This window comes from Chionomys nivalis, chromosome 24, assembly GCF_950005125.1.
Source record: "Chionomys nivalis chromosome 24, mChiNiv1.1, whole genome shotgun sequence".
Classification (NCBI taxonomy): Eukaryota; Metazoa; Chordata; class Mammalia; order Rodentia; family Cricetidae; genus Chionomys; species Chionomys nivalis.
The window spans coordinates 12,934,365-12,950,504 of NC_080109.1; the positions used below are offsets into that span (position 1 = coordinate 12,934,365).

A 16,140-nucleotide genomic window follows, 5' to 3' on the forward strand; every position below is an offset into this window, starting at 1 on the left:
CTTTGTTGACACTTTAATCTCCCTCTCTACCTCCCTCTGTCCTCCTTCCCTCCCTCCCTTTCTCCTTCCTCTCAGTGGGTCACCTATTGAGGCCTCCACTTCCTTCTTCTGACTTTGCCTTACCAAATGCCTGGTTTGGCCCTTTTTTCAAATGCTTTCCTTTTCGCAATGTCTGGAGTGTGAGAAGCCAACATAAGGAATCTTATCCTGCTCCACAGTCCATGGTGGGGTTCACACTCACGCAGGACAAGCTGCCCACACTGAGACAACTTCTCTTCTTGCTTGTCTTTTTCATTTGGTAATCCTCTCACCCGAGAGTCTCTCTGCCTTTGCGGTTCAGGGCTCACCATCAGTTGGTTGTACCCTGCTCTGGAGCCTACAATATGTCTTCATCAGGGTGGAGGGGTACATCCCCAGAAGACTGTATGAGAAAAAGACCTTCCTCTTCTCTTTCATTGGGAGAAGGGAGATGTTTACATTGTCACTACCAAAAGGGGTCAGAAGCCCTAAGACAAAGCCTGTGACTTTGGAGGGTGACTCTAAGAGCTCAGACAAAGGCCCTTGTATTAGTTCTCTTCATGCCTGAACACCTGTCCCTTGGAAAGCAAGGACGGCCATGTCCCCCCTGTAAGGAGGCCAAGGTTTGTGGGAAAGGTCGTCACAAAAAATATGCTTAGAAGAGCAAGAAACACAGCCAATGAGGAGGTAAAAGTCTGCGTTGTGAGGACTCCTGGGAGACCCTGTGGTCCCGTTCTCCAAGATTCCAAGCCTTGGAGCCACTTTAAAGGAGACAGCTGCCTAGGAGCCCGAGTGCTCATCATTGGCAGGAAATCTAGGGGTTTAGCACAGGGGAGGTAGAACAGTTTGCAGTAGAAAGGAGAACAGGGAAGGAGCAGGGAAGGGAGGGAGGTGGGCATAGAGGGGGTGAAGGTGTGGTCAATAGGACATGCATTCTGTGTGTGTATGTGTCTGTCTGTCCATCTCCCTCTCCCTCCCTCCCTCCTTCTTCTCTCTCTCTCTCCCTCTCTCCCTCTCCCTCTCTCCCTCTCTCTCCCTCTCTCCCTCTCTCCCTCTCTCCCTCTCTCCCTCTCTCCCTCTCTCCCTCTCTCCCTCTCTCCTCTCTCTCTCTCTCTCTCTCTCTCTCTCTCTCTCTCTCTCTCTCTCTCTCTCTGTGTAAGATATGGAACCTACCCTGGGAGTTACAAATTTAATAACCAAATTAGACAAAACTTACTGAGCTGGAGTAAATTCTCTGATAGGACTCAAATTCCATTATTGGGCAACATTAAGCTCTCTCCTCTCTGTCCCCACCAGTGACTGGAAATGGGGTTCTGAGTTATTAGGAGTGATAAAAAAGCATTAATTTATACTTCACTGAGCTGAGACTCTTCCAGCAAACCAGCAAGCATAAACTCACAAGACCTGAGCTCTCTCAGCTGGCTGACTCGCAAACCGAGAGAATTGATTTTTTTTTCTCTACTTATTCCTCCTCTTGGCACCTACTCTTCTACTACCTTGATATATTGGAGATGATGAAAACTTAAAAAAAAACTTAAAAACATTTCCTAACTTATTTCTATTGTCCAACGAGTCCTTCACAATTTTTCCCCGTACGGTAGCTTTCCTCTGTAGCACCTTCTCATTTAAAACGACCTCATCTTAAAGAGATTCCTAACAACCCAGCAACCTGCGCTCACACTTCAGAATGTTCAATAGCCAGATTCCTTCTATCAGGAAGCGAGGCACAGAGCTTCCTAGCAGGATACCCAGCTGCTTCAGAAGCTGCCTCTGGGCTGATCCTGAAGAGTAGGCTGGATGCTCACACGGTGGCCATCTTCTTAAGGATGTGTAAGGCTGGCACAGACTCACAGTGGTGTGGACGCCCATAAATCAGGATACCATAAATCTGTCATTCCATTCCTGGCTAAATGCCTTCATCCGGCAATGACTTACTGTTCAAATTCACACACACACACACACACACACACACACACACACACACACCCTTCTTCAGAGAGACTTCCTTGGGCTTCTCTGCAAACAATCTGTGGTTCTCAAGTTCAGACATGTTTGTGGGTGTTAAACTTTTTGGGTTTTAACAGGGAAGGGAAGATTGCGTGTACCAACCAGCATTGATAATTCTTATTTGTGCCTCTGAGTGAGACTCAGAGTATGGAAGAAACACAGGAATTAGTCATGAATGGGATACTCTGTGGCACAGTGAGATTCTGATAGCTTCCTTCTCTACTTATGAATACCTTTAAAAGGCTGATAACTTGTCTTCTTGTCAGGGGCCATGAGAGTCACAGCAGGTGGCACCTAGTTGTTCCGATGTCACCCACCAGAGGAATGCTTATCTGATGGAGGTTAATCCTGTCCTGGCAAGGCCTGCAGGACCATAAACTTTGGAAGCTGTCGGTCATTCTGCTAAAGCAGTTTGGTGTCTCCCCAAACTACCGTCATTGTAGTGTGTAATCTCATGTGATGTGTGTATGTAGTCTTAAGATTGCATCTCCATCTTACGGGCACATATATCTGTGGGTGGTCAGAAAGATGACTTTTCATTTAGCTTTATGGTTTTGATATATAGAGTATATATTAGGACATGCTTCATAACTAGATCTATTTGTCCCATGAGGACTGTAGACACTTAAAAGCCTGCTTTGTTCCTTTTGGCTCAGACTAACTGCACACGATTAGCTCACTTTCACCTCGGAGCAAGTTCAAACTAAACTAAAGGCTTTTTGTAAATAGATCATGAGTTTGGAATTTTGCAGCTGTGCACAAGGTCAGAGTTGCAGATGTGCAACCAAGGTTAGAAGAAAAGCATGGCAATTCTGGGCTTGCCACTCTGTTAACAAAAGACCAATGTCTCAAAGCTGATCTCACTTCGGTAACGATGGACCCTTGTGTTGCCATGGCAATGGCTCAACTCCCTATTGCTTGCTCTGGGAATGTGCTTTTGACCAATGAGAGACAACTTTTGTATTTTCTTTATCTCTTCAAGGCTCATGGAAAAAAGAAAGTTTTGGGACTGGAGAGAGAAGAAGAGAGGAGGAAAAGCTAGGAGAAGTTAGAAGTGGGATAAAAGAATTAGAATAGACGCAGATGAATAAAGAGACTGATTTGGAAAAGCACAAAGAGCTTGTTCATTCACCCTCAGGTTAGCCAGAGAAGAAAAGTCCCTTTCATTTCTTGTGACTTCCAATTTAGACCCTGAAAGGGCATTGAGGCTGCCCCCCAAAGCCCTCATTACCTTATAATAGGGTTCGCTTCGCTTTGGGTCTTGCTAGTGTCATTTTATTGATCCTGCAGTGGGGTTAGGACAGTTTCATTGTTATCATCACTTAGAGCAGGAGGTGGTCTCACACTGGTCTTTATTGGGAGAGACTATGCAGAAGCATCATCCACCATCGTAAGAGCAGGGAAGATGTGTTTTCCCCCAACACTGGTGGTGGGAATGGGATCAGGAAGTAAGAAGGATGTGAGAGAGCAGTGATTTCACACGCATGGAAGGTGGGGCCTCAAGGACAAGATGAAAGAATGAAACATGATAGAAAGAGCTGCACGAGACCTGAAGGAAAACCCCAAACTGAGTGAATATTCCATCAAATACTTCCTACCATCACCCACAGATGGTGGTGTGAGCTAGAAGCACCTTGGTTTCTGCCTCGGCCCTGGCTGGACCTGTAGCACGCCAATGAGAAATGGAGAAGAGTGTGGTTCTGTGCCGATGCACTCCGAGTGTGTTCAGGAGTACAAGCGCACACACCTGTAGAACGAATTGATTCGTGTAACTCTGCAAGGACTCACATTTTCACTTTTGACTCCAAGGGCTGTAGACTGAGGGGGAACTTCTCAATGTTGTTCTCCGCATCCATGGCCAGCTGGTGACTAGAAAGAGAAAGAGCTCGTCAGTAACTCAGCCCGGGAAGTCGTTGTTTATGGTGAAAACACTCCAAACTTATGTGGTTTTTAAAAAGGTGATGTGGATTTATTAACAGAATCCTAAACACTGGTGACCTCACTCTAGAAAGAAAATATTGCCTTTCTCTGCTGCCTCTCTTACCCTGTGTTCTCTACTACTCAACAAAACGTTCACAGCTAATACATGAAAAATGGCCTTTTTGGGATAAATATAGAGGAAATGTGAACCTTTCCTAGAGGGGTTAGACCAAAAGAGAATAGTACACACTCTGAAATGACTGGGCAGTTGTAGAAAACGCAGTTTAACCTCTTACTTTTTTCTTTTTTCTACCCTTTATTCATCCTCAAGAGCGCCACTGCCAAGGAACTTCCCCCTTCGTCTTGTAAGCTGTTTCTGAGCTCACACCGAGGAGAGCATGAGCTATGAGTTCATGGTCACAGCTTCTTGTGGATGTTGTGGCCCCTGACTGGCTGCTCACTGGTTAGGCTGAAGGCTGTCCTTGGCCAGGTTTTGCAGAGCGGATGCAAAGTTGAAACATAAAGCGGAGGTAATTTAACAGAAGTGGATGTCAAAGGGGAAGGCTAGAAAGAGATGATATGGAGTAGGCAGGACATGCAAAGATTTCACTGTCATAATGTAGCTGGGAAACCCAAAGCTCTGTGAAGTTTATCTCACACTGCTGAGAGAACTGTACTGACCCTGTCTTGCTACTCATCCCTTGCAAGACACTGGCTGGAAGAGCTGATACCAGGCTTGAGATACTTGCTGCAACCATATGCAGTTGAGAGGTTGAGTCTTTTTATAGTTTTCTACAGCACTGTCCAGGACCCATGCCTGTTCTGCTGTCTAGTTGCCTGTCAACTGGGCACATAGTTAGAGTCATACAGGAAGAGAGAAACTCAACAGAAAAAGGACCTCTGTCAGATTGGCCTGTTGGCAAGTATGTGGGGGCATTTCCTTGATTACTGATTGATGTGAAAGGGTCCGCTCCACTGTGGGCAGTGCCACCCCTGGGCAGGTGGGCATGGGAGGTAGCTGACCATGAGCCAGGAATTAGGTCAGGAAAAACATTCCTCTAGGCGTAGGGTCTCTGCTACAGTCCTTGCCTCCCGGTTTTTGCCTTGAGCTGATTTCTCACAAAGACAGCTGGTTACCCAGGAGTTGTAAAGAACCTTTACCTCCCCAAGCTGTTTCCAGTCAGTGCTTTATCACGGCAACAGAAAATCAAACTAGGGCATCCTTTGTAAAGTACAGGCAAGGGGGGTGTGGAGCCCCAAAGATGTGAGCCCGTTTCCGCGGTGACCAAAGGTCAGAGTTGGAACTCACCTCTAGTTCCTTCAAGGTTATTGTGCTTCTACCTCAAAAATCCCACCTAGGTGTAGACCAGAGAGTTGGCCTCTCTCAAGGTTATCGCCAACAGGTGTGGTTAATAGCCAGCCCTTGTGCTCCAGGAATAGAGAAGTAAACCTGTTTCTAAGGATCCAACTAAGTTCTTGCTCCCTTAAAGAGGTAACTTTGGATTCCACCCAGGGATTGGTTTGCCTACAGAAGGTGTTCTAAGGTGTGAGCATGACTTGTTCTGTTCCAGCAGCAGAATGTTTAACTATGGCTATAGCTCACAACTTTCAACTGCTTTGTTCATTTCCTTAGATCATGTTGAAGCAAGTTTTTTGTCTTACTCCTACCTTTTGGGGTCAGGGGTATTTTAAGCAGTTGGAAATTAAATGCGAGTGAATTTTCACTGCTCACTGAAACTCCTCCCTACCGATACTATTCTATATGTTTCTCCATTTTATTACTTCAATTCACGTCATCATATTCTTTACTATACTTCTAAATCCACACACCTCTACCCTGGTGAGAGGTGTTTTTGTCGAGGCTGGTCCCCAACAGGTGTGTGTGTGTATGTATGTGTGTCTGACAAAATTGATGCAGTACTTTGATATTTTTGTGTAGCTAGGTTTTTTCAAAGGCCGGTGGTGTCCTGCCAAGTTGTGAAATGCCACCAGTATATGGGGACCTCCAGTAAGAAAGCCAGTGCTGCCAGGGAGCAAAGATTTAGAGCAGGGAGTTTGGAGGGGGATCTTCGAGACTGGTGCAGGGGACCCATCAGGGAAAGGGAGATAAACTAGCTAGAAGGCCACTCAAATTAGTGAGAACCATGACTGGGACCGCAGGAAAGAACAGTGACACCGAAGGAGGAACCTGTCCTAGCCCTAATGTCACGTGGGTACGTCTTCCTTTAGCCTCCTAGTGAGGAACCGCGAAGAGACAGGCGAATTCTGTACGACCACTAGGTGGTGCCACGAGCCCAAAAGAGCTCTTCTGCGGCACCGCCTGATGGTTGAGGGGTAGAAAAACATTCTTTTGCTCTGCAGCACCAATTTACAGCATTTGCTGTTAATTCTTTATTATCCAGTCATGTGTGCCCCAGGAATGATTCCAAGCATGGGGTCAAAACGGTGAAAAGACTACCCATAGTCCCTGTTCTTTCAGCCTGGGAGGTGTGTGTTATAAATGTGTGCAATGTGTACGATTATGTGTAAGTGTAATCGATGTTATTAAAGAGGAGGCATAAATGGACCCCATCCAGAAAAGAGGATCATACAATGATGTTCTTCGCAATCACGTGATCTGGTAGGGGTAGCAGCCTTATAACCAGGGCCTTTTAAAGTTTGATTCTATTAAGCATCCCATTAATTACAAATTAGCAAATTTGCAAAGAGTACCTGCAATATAGGGAATATAGCCTGTGATCACCAAAGACAATGATAGTGAATTTTTGCTTAATAAAGAAAATACTTATATGGCCTAATTTTGGCATATAAGTTACACATTACCAACAAGCTATAAATGACAAACATCTATTGGCTTAAGCTAGCTAGTACTAGAGCATCTTATCAATAGTTTCCCATGGTTAATCAAGTCATTATATATCATTACAATGGTGGAACAAGCAATCACAAGTCTTCCACCAGAGAAAGAGCCTGGTTCAATAATCACAAAAAAGCAAGGCACTCAGACTAAGGTCTTACATAAGTTAATAAGTAATTATCATTAACAATCAACTCCCAAGAAGCCTCCTAATTAATAGCGTACCAATTAATTGCCTCTATTTTTGGACACGAGCCAAGCTCTATTGTGTCTGTGTGTATGTGTGCACGTGTGCGCATGCGTGCACATGCAGGTAAATGCTCTCAACCGGCCTTCCACGGTATGGAGCTGTAGCCTCCCTGCCCTTCACACTGTTTACAACAAAACCCTGTTGAGCACTTGGAATAAATGTGATATTCCAAGGGGGAATAATCGATCAACGGCTACGGCACCATGATCACTTAACTTACGGTCATTTTGAATAGCAGAGGTGATTTACATGGACAACTAAGTCAGCTACAGCTGTAACGAAATGCCTACACTGCTCCCTTGAAGCACCCGAGGTTTTTCAATCAACTCTGACAGTTATCAAGGACACAGTGCAGCCTGGAAGCAGACCAGGAAAAATTTCCAGCAATCTATGCAAATGTAGCAAGAAATCCATGTAAATGTTGTGGTCTGGTGCCCATTGCATTTTTTTCCCCTCTGTAACTGATAAGCGGGAAAGAGACGGTTTCTTTGGAAACTTTCCCTGTGTGGTAGGACTTGTGCTTGTCTGTGTTCTTTGAGGGGAACCAATTCCCATCCCTAGACTCTTCCATCCTCACAGGAGAACAGAACAAATCTGCAAGACAGCCAGGCCATTCTCAGCAGCTTTTAGCTTTCCTGGGTCTCTGGCTGGCATAAGATAAAGAGTAAGCTGGTATTGACTGGAGTGGGGGAGGGGTTGGGGGAGGGGTGGGGGAAGGGTGAGGGAACAAGTTCCTCCCCCCCACACACGTGCTTCACCAATGTCCACATGTCTTCCTGAGAGCAGAGAGCTGGGGAATTTTCATGTTGGTCGTACTGAGAGATTTAATAGGGAGCTGTGGTCAATTAGCAAGGAAAGAAAAAAAAAACAACTTTTGGAGTTCATTTCCTACATTTAAATCAATAATGAAAGCCAGATGTAGCCAGGTTGGATAAAGGAACGGGCTGAACATCACAGAGGCAGTGCGTCCTCAGAGAGCGCGGCTGCTCTGGTTGTTTACTGAGTGACTGCACAGACTGAAAAGAAAAACTGTGCACTGGTCCTCACCCAGCTCCTCCTCAGAACCACTTGAAGAGGCCAAATGCTGTCTCCAGGACTGCAGACTCAATTTGTCTGGGGTGGGGCTTGAGTCAGAGCATTTTTGTGAAGCTGGCTCGAAACACCTAAATGAAGAAGCATGGTTAGAGCTCATGTCATTGCAACATGAGACTCCATAGAAGAAAAATCTTTCCAGAATGAGCCAAATCGTCATTATTATTGCTAACATATACCTAGTGAACGTGTTCATAAGAAAGGATTAACTAGTCTTAAAATTAAGTTTATTTTCAACTAATAGGTAATCCTTGGACATGTTAAGGTTGGCAGGTGGCTCAGCTGTTACTAATAGTTGCCCTGCCATCATGAGGCCTAGGATCTGACACCAGCATTCCTGAAACAAACACAGAGCCTGGTACAGCCCTGTAACTTCAGCTCCCACAGGCTAGATAGAGACAGGACAACCTTTGGGGTCCTCAGGATTTCAGCCGAGTCAAGAAAACACTGGCCAAAGGTCCGTGGAGAGACCCTACTCAAAGGAATAGACAGAGAGATCAGAGGAGGCCCAGTGCCTTCTTCTAGACTCTGTGTTCCCACAGAGGAGTGAGCACGCACACGCATGTGTGCATAAACTCACAAACACAGAGACTCACACAGACAAGTAAGTTTCTAAATCATATGTATTAATGTGATATTTTCCAAATAGGCAAACATTGTATGGTATTTAAATTACTTTAATCTGTCCTTTTGAACGTATTATCATTTCTTTATGATAAACTATTTTACTATAAATTCTTCTGGCATTCTTTTGAAATATACCAAAGTGCATCATTAGCACGCACTTCCGCACCCCTCTGGGCTGCCTCCTCCTTGCCCCCCGGCCTGTGGAAACTCCATTCCAATCTCCACTCCCATGAGTTGAAAGGGTTCTTCCAGCACCTGACTTGCTTATTTAATAGAGTCTCTCTAAGCTTATCCATATTATAACAAATGACAGGATTTTATTTTGTGGATGCGTAATATTCCATTCTGTATATGAGCACTTTGTCTTTATCCGCTCACTGCCCCTGAGGCTGCCTCCATGTCTTGGTGGTATTAAGCCAGGCTGCAGAAGGCGTGGGAGTCTCTTGGTACACTCTACTCATTTCTTTGGATGTATATTTAGTAATGGAATTTATAGATCATGAAGTAGTTCTACTTTTTTTAATTTTTGAGGGACTTTCACAACATTTTCCATAATGGATAAGTTCCTTTATTCTTATTTACTCATCTTATGAGGCCAGGCATAACTATAATGCCCTAAATCAAATGAGCAAGAAACTCAGAAATATCATCTAATCAATGGTGAGAAACTTTCCTTCAGTGATGACATGGCAAGGCCATGGACAGCAGAAATGGAAAAATCTGTGAGTCCCTGTCCAAACATCCAGCCAATGGAAAGGGGAGGGAGCGGGCACTAAGGCTCCCATTGTCTCATTTGATGCCTTCAGGAAGATTTCCCAGCCAGCAATGACTTCTTCTCTTTAAAGATACTTGACCCTGGAGCTCTGGTGGTTTAAATGGTGCATCCAGAGTCACAGGGGCAGGAAAAGGCTGGAAGAGAAACCACACCTGAGGTGTTGCACCTACAGGAGTCTTTTCTACACCCTGACTGTTTTCATTCCTCTCTTCTAGGACACGTTTTGTGCCTGTCTCCCAATTTTGAAGGAAAACGTCTGTTCTGGTGTGGCTCGAGATGGCACTTCAAAATCACTGTCCTTCTTGTTACTAACATGGCTGTTTCCATAAACCCTGTTCCCTAATAGTTGTTCCGCTTTCTAGAACAGAAGAGCAACTTAGCTGCTCCTTAAGGACCATCCCTGCAAGCGTTTAACAACAGCCATTGTGTTCCTGCTGAGAGTCTCCTTCTTTTCCCCAAGCCTCTCGTCCTTACTTCTTCATAGTCGTTTGTGTGACTTGAGAGCTCTCGTGGTTGCAATTTACCTACTTTTGTATTCTCGAGGGTACAAACATTCTTCTTTAGTGTCCAGAACTGCACAGGACACACATCCATGCCGGTAGTATGTGAGAACTCAGTTGAGGATTCAGCTGATGGTTGATGTAAAAAGGCCTCCAGAGCCGGGTTTCATCCTCATCTGTACAAACTAACCAGCTGAATATACTGGTAACCAGCTGAGTATACTGGTAACCAGCTAAGTATACTGGGACTATAACTGGTCCTTCTCTGAGTCTCCTCGTTTATTGGCGAAAAGGTCACAATCCTGCCTATGTCAAGGCCAGAGTCCGAATCTGTTGAGCAAAGGTCTGCTAAGCAGTAATTCAGACTGCATTGTAAGTCCTCAGTAATGGATGGCTATCTTCTCTTCCTTTGTCTTGATGAACCGTCTTTGTTCATCAGTTGGATACATTAATGTTTCAGAATCCTTACAAAACTACAAACCATGCTAAAGTTTGATAAACCCTTGAAGTCTTTGGCCTCAAGTTGAAATCAGGATAGAATTCTCATACACTCTAAATAGTATTTGATTTCAAAATGTAACTGTAAGATACTTTTATCTTTTTGTTTTTAATTTTATTTCATGTTGAAGTGCTATTTTGAATGTATACTCTATTAGCCCAGATTGTCCTTGCCTTGTGTCCAAAATTATGCTTGCCTCTTGTGACTAAAACCAAGCAGAAAATGGGACAAGCTTTAGGCTCTCGGACCTGGACAGCGGGCGTCTGTGCATTTTACTTTTCAGCTAAGCAGCGGGACCAGCCCTAAGCTATCTAACTGTCTCTCAAACACAGCATACTTCTTAGCCAAAAGACACCATATGCAACTGTCAAATTTGCTTGTTCACTTTTGCCTGGTCAGGATTTATTTTTCGGGTCACCCTTTCAAGCTTGCAAATAGTTTAACTTCCTCTGAACTCTTACTTACTTCTCAAGCAAGTATTTTCCATCGTCCACTTGTTCTAAAGGATTCTGTAGTCTTTTTAGTTCTTCCTGTAAAAAAGAAAAATAAATCAATAATTGCTAACTTGTAATTTTGACAATATTATCTGAGGGTGGCTGTTAGCAGCACTGAGACAAGTCACCGCTGAGTCTGGAGGGGAAGCAGCCATTGTTAGGTCCTTAAACACTCATTACGGTATAAGCCCTGCTTGAATTCAAATACAGTGCTATCTTGTAAATGGACTGATGTTTTCATCAGTAAGGAAAATGCTTCCTGTTATTTTTCCAGGATGGCTATGTTTTTATGGATATACATACATACACTTGTCCCAAACTGATGAGTCCACAGTAGTATGTTGTTTGCTGAATTCGGCTCTCATGGGTGTGTGCTGTGTTTGGCCATATGACAAACCTTCTCTCTTTTCTCTTGGTAACATTTTCTATGTAGTCCACATGAGCACACACACACACACACACACACACACCTCCTCTACATTTTGAATATCTGCAGTCACTGTGGTCTCATTAACTACAGGGATAGTACAGCAGTTGACATGGGTTCTTGATGGCACTGCCAGCAGGTCTTCAGTCTTAAAGTCATGGAAGAGGAAATATAAAGCAGGTCCATAGTTTTCGGTTGCTGAGAAGACCATTCCCTGAGGCAGCCATGCTATGCAACCTGTTTCCTGAAAGTGCTGAAGTGACCAGTTCCCAAAGCAAGGCACAATCGGAACTGAAATGATCCCTCGCTGTTGGAGGGGTATTGGTCTAGGATTTTGAAGGACTCCAATACCCCAGGTGCCCAAGCCTCTTATGCAAAGTGGTGTAATGTTTGCCTATCTTTGTATGTACCCTACACATCTCTTGGCGCATACTTGAAATCACACCAGCACTCAGGTTCTGCAATTCCAGAACTTGACCCTCCCCCACCTCTCTCCAGTCCCTCTAACCTTCGCACTGGGCAGTTTGCAACTTCAGTCCATCAGTAGCAGAAGCCTCTTCCTTGAATTCCTTTGAACACTCCCTAAATTATCTTGTTTTAGCTGAACCATGCCTTGTGGTTCTGGGAACAGCTCAGTTCCTCTGAGAGCAAAATCAACAGACTGTTTAGAAAAGAGTTTCAGCATTTAGGAGATTTTACCAATGACAAACTTGGCTGAGTCTGTCAGGATGCCTTTTCCCAAAGCCCTCTGAAGAGGGAACCATTTCTTCTATGTGAGCTACATGCTACGTGGTCCTGATTGTGTCTTCTTGATTCCCTCAACTCCTCCATAACCTCAGTTCCTCCGCAACATGCCAGCTACCCACTCTGGGTTTTGTTTGCCCTGTCTGTCATCCTTACTGCTATTGACCCAACTTCTTACAGGATTTCATCTGGTTTAGATAGAAAAATAGATAGATGATTGACAGGTAGGTAGGTGACAAACCTATATAGAACATCCTCAAATTTGTATTTAGCATTTTGCTTTTACAGTAAAATTCCTCCTTCAGTTTTAGAAACTTATTCTTTACATCTGTCTTCTTTTCTCTAATCCTTCCCTCTTACTCTGTTGTCCCACGATGCCTTCAATGCCATAATCAGTAAATGCAAGTTATATAAATGGTAGTTATGAGACCTGCTTTTACAGAGAATCAATATGAGGTGGCGGCGGTGGGGCAGGGGGGAGGAAGTTAGTCCTTAATTATCTTCGAAAGCCAGAGGTGAATTTGTAGGTGTTACTCGTTCCTTTTTACCCCCCACATTATGGTTAAGAAAGAGCGCCAGTGCTTGGCAGAACTTGTCCTTTCTTATCCGTGGTGTGCTGTGGTGTGCACCGTTAGTCTCCTATCCTGGGGCACACAGAGAGGGGAGCAGGAAGGAAAGGGTTTGCCACTCTGTGTCACTCACTTTCCTCCGTCTTTTCAGTTCTGGGAGTCTTCTGGGTGGGACAGGCTGTGACAGCTTCGTGCTTCCTTCAATCTGACTCTCAGTGTTCCGGGAAATTATAGCAAACATACGGTCAAAGACTAACCCAGGATTTCTGAGCAGCTGCTCTGCTGACTGTTTGGAGATTGATTTCGTCATCTGGTTATTTAAGCTCACTATACAAAGCACCCCACTTCAGTTGACCTGGAAGTTGCAAAGCCTATCCTCACTTTCTCAGAAATGAATTAGGAAGTTGGCTTGCTCAACAATCCCATGGGGAGTTTTGTCTTGGGAAGTTTTGTGTTGTCGCTAAACACATCAACAGAGAGGCTCTGCCATCATGGCTTTCTCCCGTAAGTCTCACCTGCGTCTGCTTTTGTATTTGGCAACATTATTTGTTGTCATTGTTATTTTTCTTTTCAGAAACCATCAGTAGCTCCTTGATGCTGTTGGATGGATTCTGTCCCACAGCTGAGGTCTTCAAACGGTAGAAGCCAGCCTGCCTCTCTCTGTTTTACCTCCTCTCTTCCTGTACTCCTGTAAGCCTGCTCAGGGGAAAGGCCACACAGTTCCAGAAGCCACATGTTCTCCTCCATGACATTCAATGATCGAGTCTTCTCACCTTTCTATTAGTTCAATCCCATCTTCCTTCAGGAAGACTCTAACCCCATGCCTCTCCACGGAGATCTTCCCAGTCCTCTAGAAGGGTTCTTGTCTCCAGCCCCAGTTCCTCAGCAACGTGCCGCCATTTCAGTTTTCATTTTACGCTTTGCCTGCCTCCCCCACGGTATTCCTGGGGGCCAGGGCTGCTGTCTCAGTCACCTGGCATACCTACCCCCAGAAGGAAGCATTTATGGCTTACTAAACACATGTGGAGTGAATGAATCGAATCTCTTGTGGCAATGATGCAGACACTTTATGGCCCGAGGCTCGCAGCCTCTGCTCTCCGCTCTCCTCTGCAGCCTGGGAAACTTATGACTTGGGTTTCTATCAGCTATGTCCCTGTGTTCACAGCTCTTGGGAGGCGGTCACCAAGACAAATGAGAGGAGCCGAAGGAAGAAGTCAGCAGATTTATGCTCTTGCTGGAACACAGCTTGACAGGAAGCGAAGGCCGCAGCTCCCAGTGGCCTCTCTCTCTCATGCCATTTTCAGCCCTGGTCTCATTACTTCTCCCTCTCCTTCCTCCTCCGGCATCTTCTTTTCCCTCCAGCCCTTCCCTTACTTTCTCTCCCTTCCTTTTCTTTCCCTTCTCCTCTTCCTTTCCCTTCTTTCACACAACCTCTGGATGGCTCCAGATTCGTCCCCAAGCCTGGAGTATTAACCATGACCCTGCCCTCACTACCTTGTACTTTGGAAATCACCCTTTTAAATCAGTTATCTGTTTTAGTCCCAGACCCAAGCTAAAATGCCAAGAATCCCATGTTGCTTTTGTTTGTCCTACCTGGCCATCCCAACAAGCACAAGGAACAAAATTAATCAGTCATGTTAAATAACAAAGTAGTACATCCACACAAAGATGGTCCCTTGTAGGAGAAGCTGTCCCAACCCAAAGCTCCAAACTCACTTCACAGTTCATGTTCACCCCTCCCCCCAAAATAATAGGGCAATTCCTACCCTACTCTATTTGGCTACAAAAAATGGTAAGCTCAATGTCTCTGCAAAATAGAGGTTGAATTATTCAGTACAACCCACATACACAGCCCTGCAAATTCTTCCAAATGAAATCTGTTATGAGTGGTGAGGGAGCGTAAGCTATACTGTTGTGGTAAGTAATCGGCCAGCTACTTGTCATGCCTTCCACTGCCAAGAGAGTTTTTCTGAAGTAACTTGCGAGTGAAATATTAGAATGAATGTCCGATAGGGTATTTGACTTCCTGCATCTGGCTTCCTCCTCCCACCCTAATCTTGCCAAATGTCCTGTCAAACACAGTGGGACAGAGGCAGGAGACTCTGGCAAATTCATCTCTGTGGCTCTATGCTCAGCTACTGGACCTGCTCAATAATCAAACGGTCTTGTCTGTTTGTTTTCTTTATCTTTATACCATCTGTGTTCTAGATAAGTAGGCTATGTTGTTTGGACGGATTTAAAATCAAAAATCTTTTCAATATTGCTTTTCCTCTAACGTGCACTTATGTCTAAATACAACCTCTTAACTCTTCGGAGCCACACTATTCCCAGCATGCCCCAGAGCATCTAGGGAAAGCTAAAATGTGAACACAGTCTATAGTTTAGTTCATTCTGTGGCGATGGGACAAAGCCAGTGACACTCACATAAATCAGCTTTTTTCTGTGTGCGTGTTGGGAATAATTTCATATTAACCTAAGGGTAACTATTTAACAAAAGTTAAAAGCTATGTGTGTTTTTGATGCTTTTGACTACTTAATCATTCAATTAAATATTAATAGGTTTCCTCACCAATGCCCCCACCAGATCCTTTTTTTTAATGGAAGTATAATAAGAGCTCTAAAAGGGAGGCTACTAATGTTTGCATAATTTTGAAGAGTAGAAGACATAAAATCTATACTAATTTTGGCTCTGCGTCATTAAACATGAAATATTGATTATTGCACTTTGTAATAGGGTTTATGAAGCTAGCTAGGCTTCTGTGTCCATATAAAGTAGGTCTGATGTCTTGCCCTCGAACCCCAGTGGCTGTAAATGATGCCCCTTGGTGGCAGCTGGGAGGCAGGCGATCTGATCCACAGCCTTAAGAGATGCATTTCCCAGATTAGACCAGGGATGACCCAGCTGCACAGCGCAACTTCAGAAAATTAAATTGGAGGGAGTCCAACCTCTGTTGAAATAACTGTGTGAATTACAACGCGTCCACGGGCCTTGTTATAATGTAAATGTGCTTACAATTTACCACCATTTCCCCCACCCCTGCTGTGAATATGGGCATTAATAGTCATCCCATATATTTAAAGGCAAAAGGCCATCAAAAATAAAAATGCAAGACTTATGCTTTGGAAAGACTCCCTTTGGAAGAAGGGAGACGAGTTTTCTTCTTCTTTTTGCTGTTTTCTTTTTAACGTTTTTTCTGTAAAAAGAGCACGCAGTTTGTTTATGTATTATGCATTCAGGATCTTTATGGCTGGCAGACCTCTAAATCTCACACCGGGAAGTTACCTAGCAGCTGAACATGAATTTCCGTGGGAGGAAAAGAATGGCTAATGCGACATCAACAGCTCATTTAAGGGGCGCATT

The 16,140-nt window shown here is 44.4% G+C and overlaps 1 protein-coding gene across 1 annotated transcript in view; it reads right to left on the reverse strand.

The window, feature by feature from the left end:
- Nucleotides 1-16,140, reverse strand: part of Schip1 (schwannomin interacting protein 1) — a 629,199-nt gene that overhangs the window by 487,466 nt on the left and 125,593 nt on the right. The window contains exons 2-3 of the mRNA XM_057756791.1: nt 11,011-11,075; nt 3,814-3,894 (exon numbers count right to left, since the gene is read on the reverse strand). Coding sequence (XP_057612774.1) covers nt 3,814-3,894; nt 11,011-11,075 — 146 coding nt within the window. The remainder of the gene's footprint in view (nt 1-3,813; nt 3,895-11,010; nt 11,076-16,140) is intronic.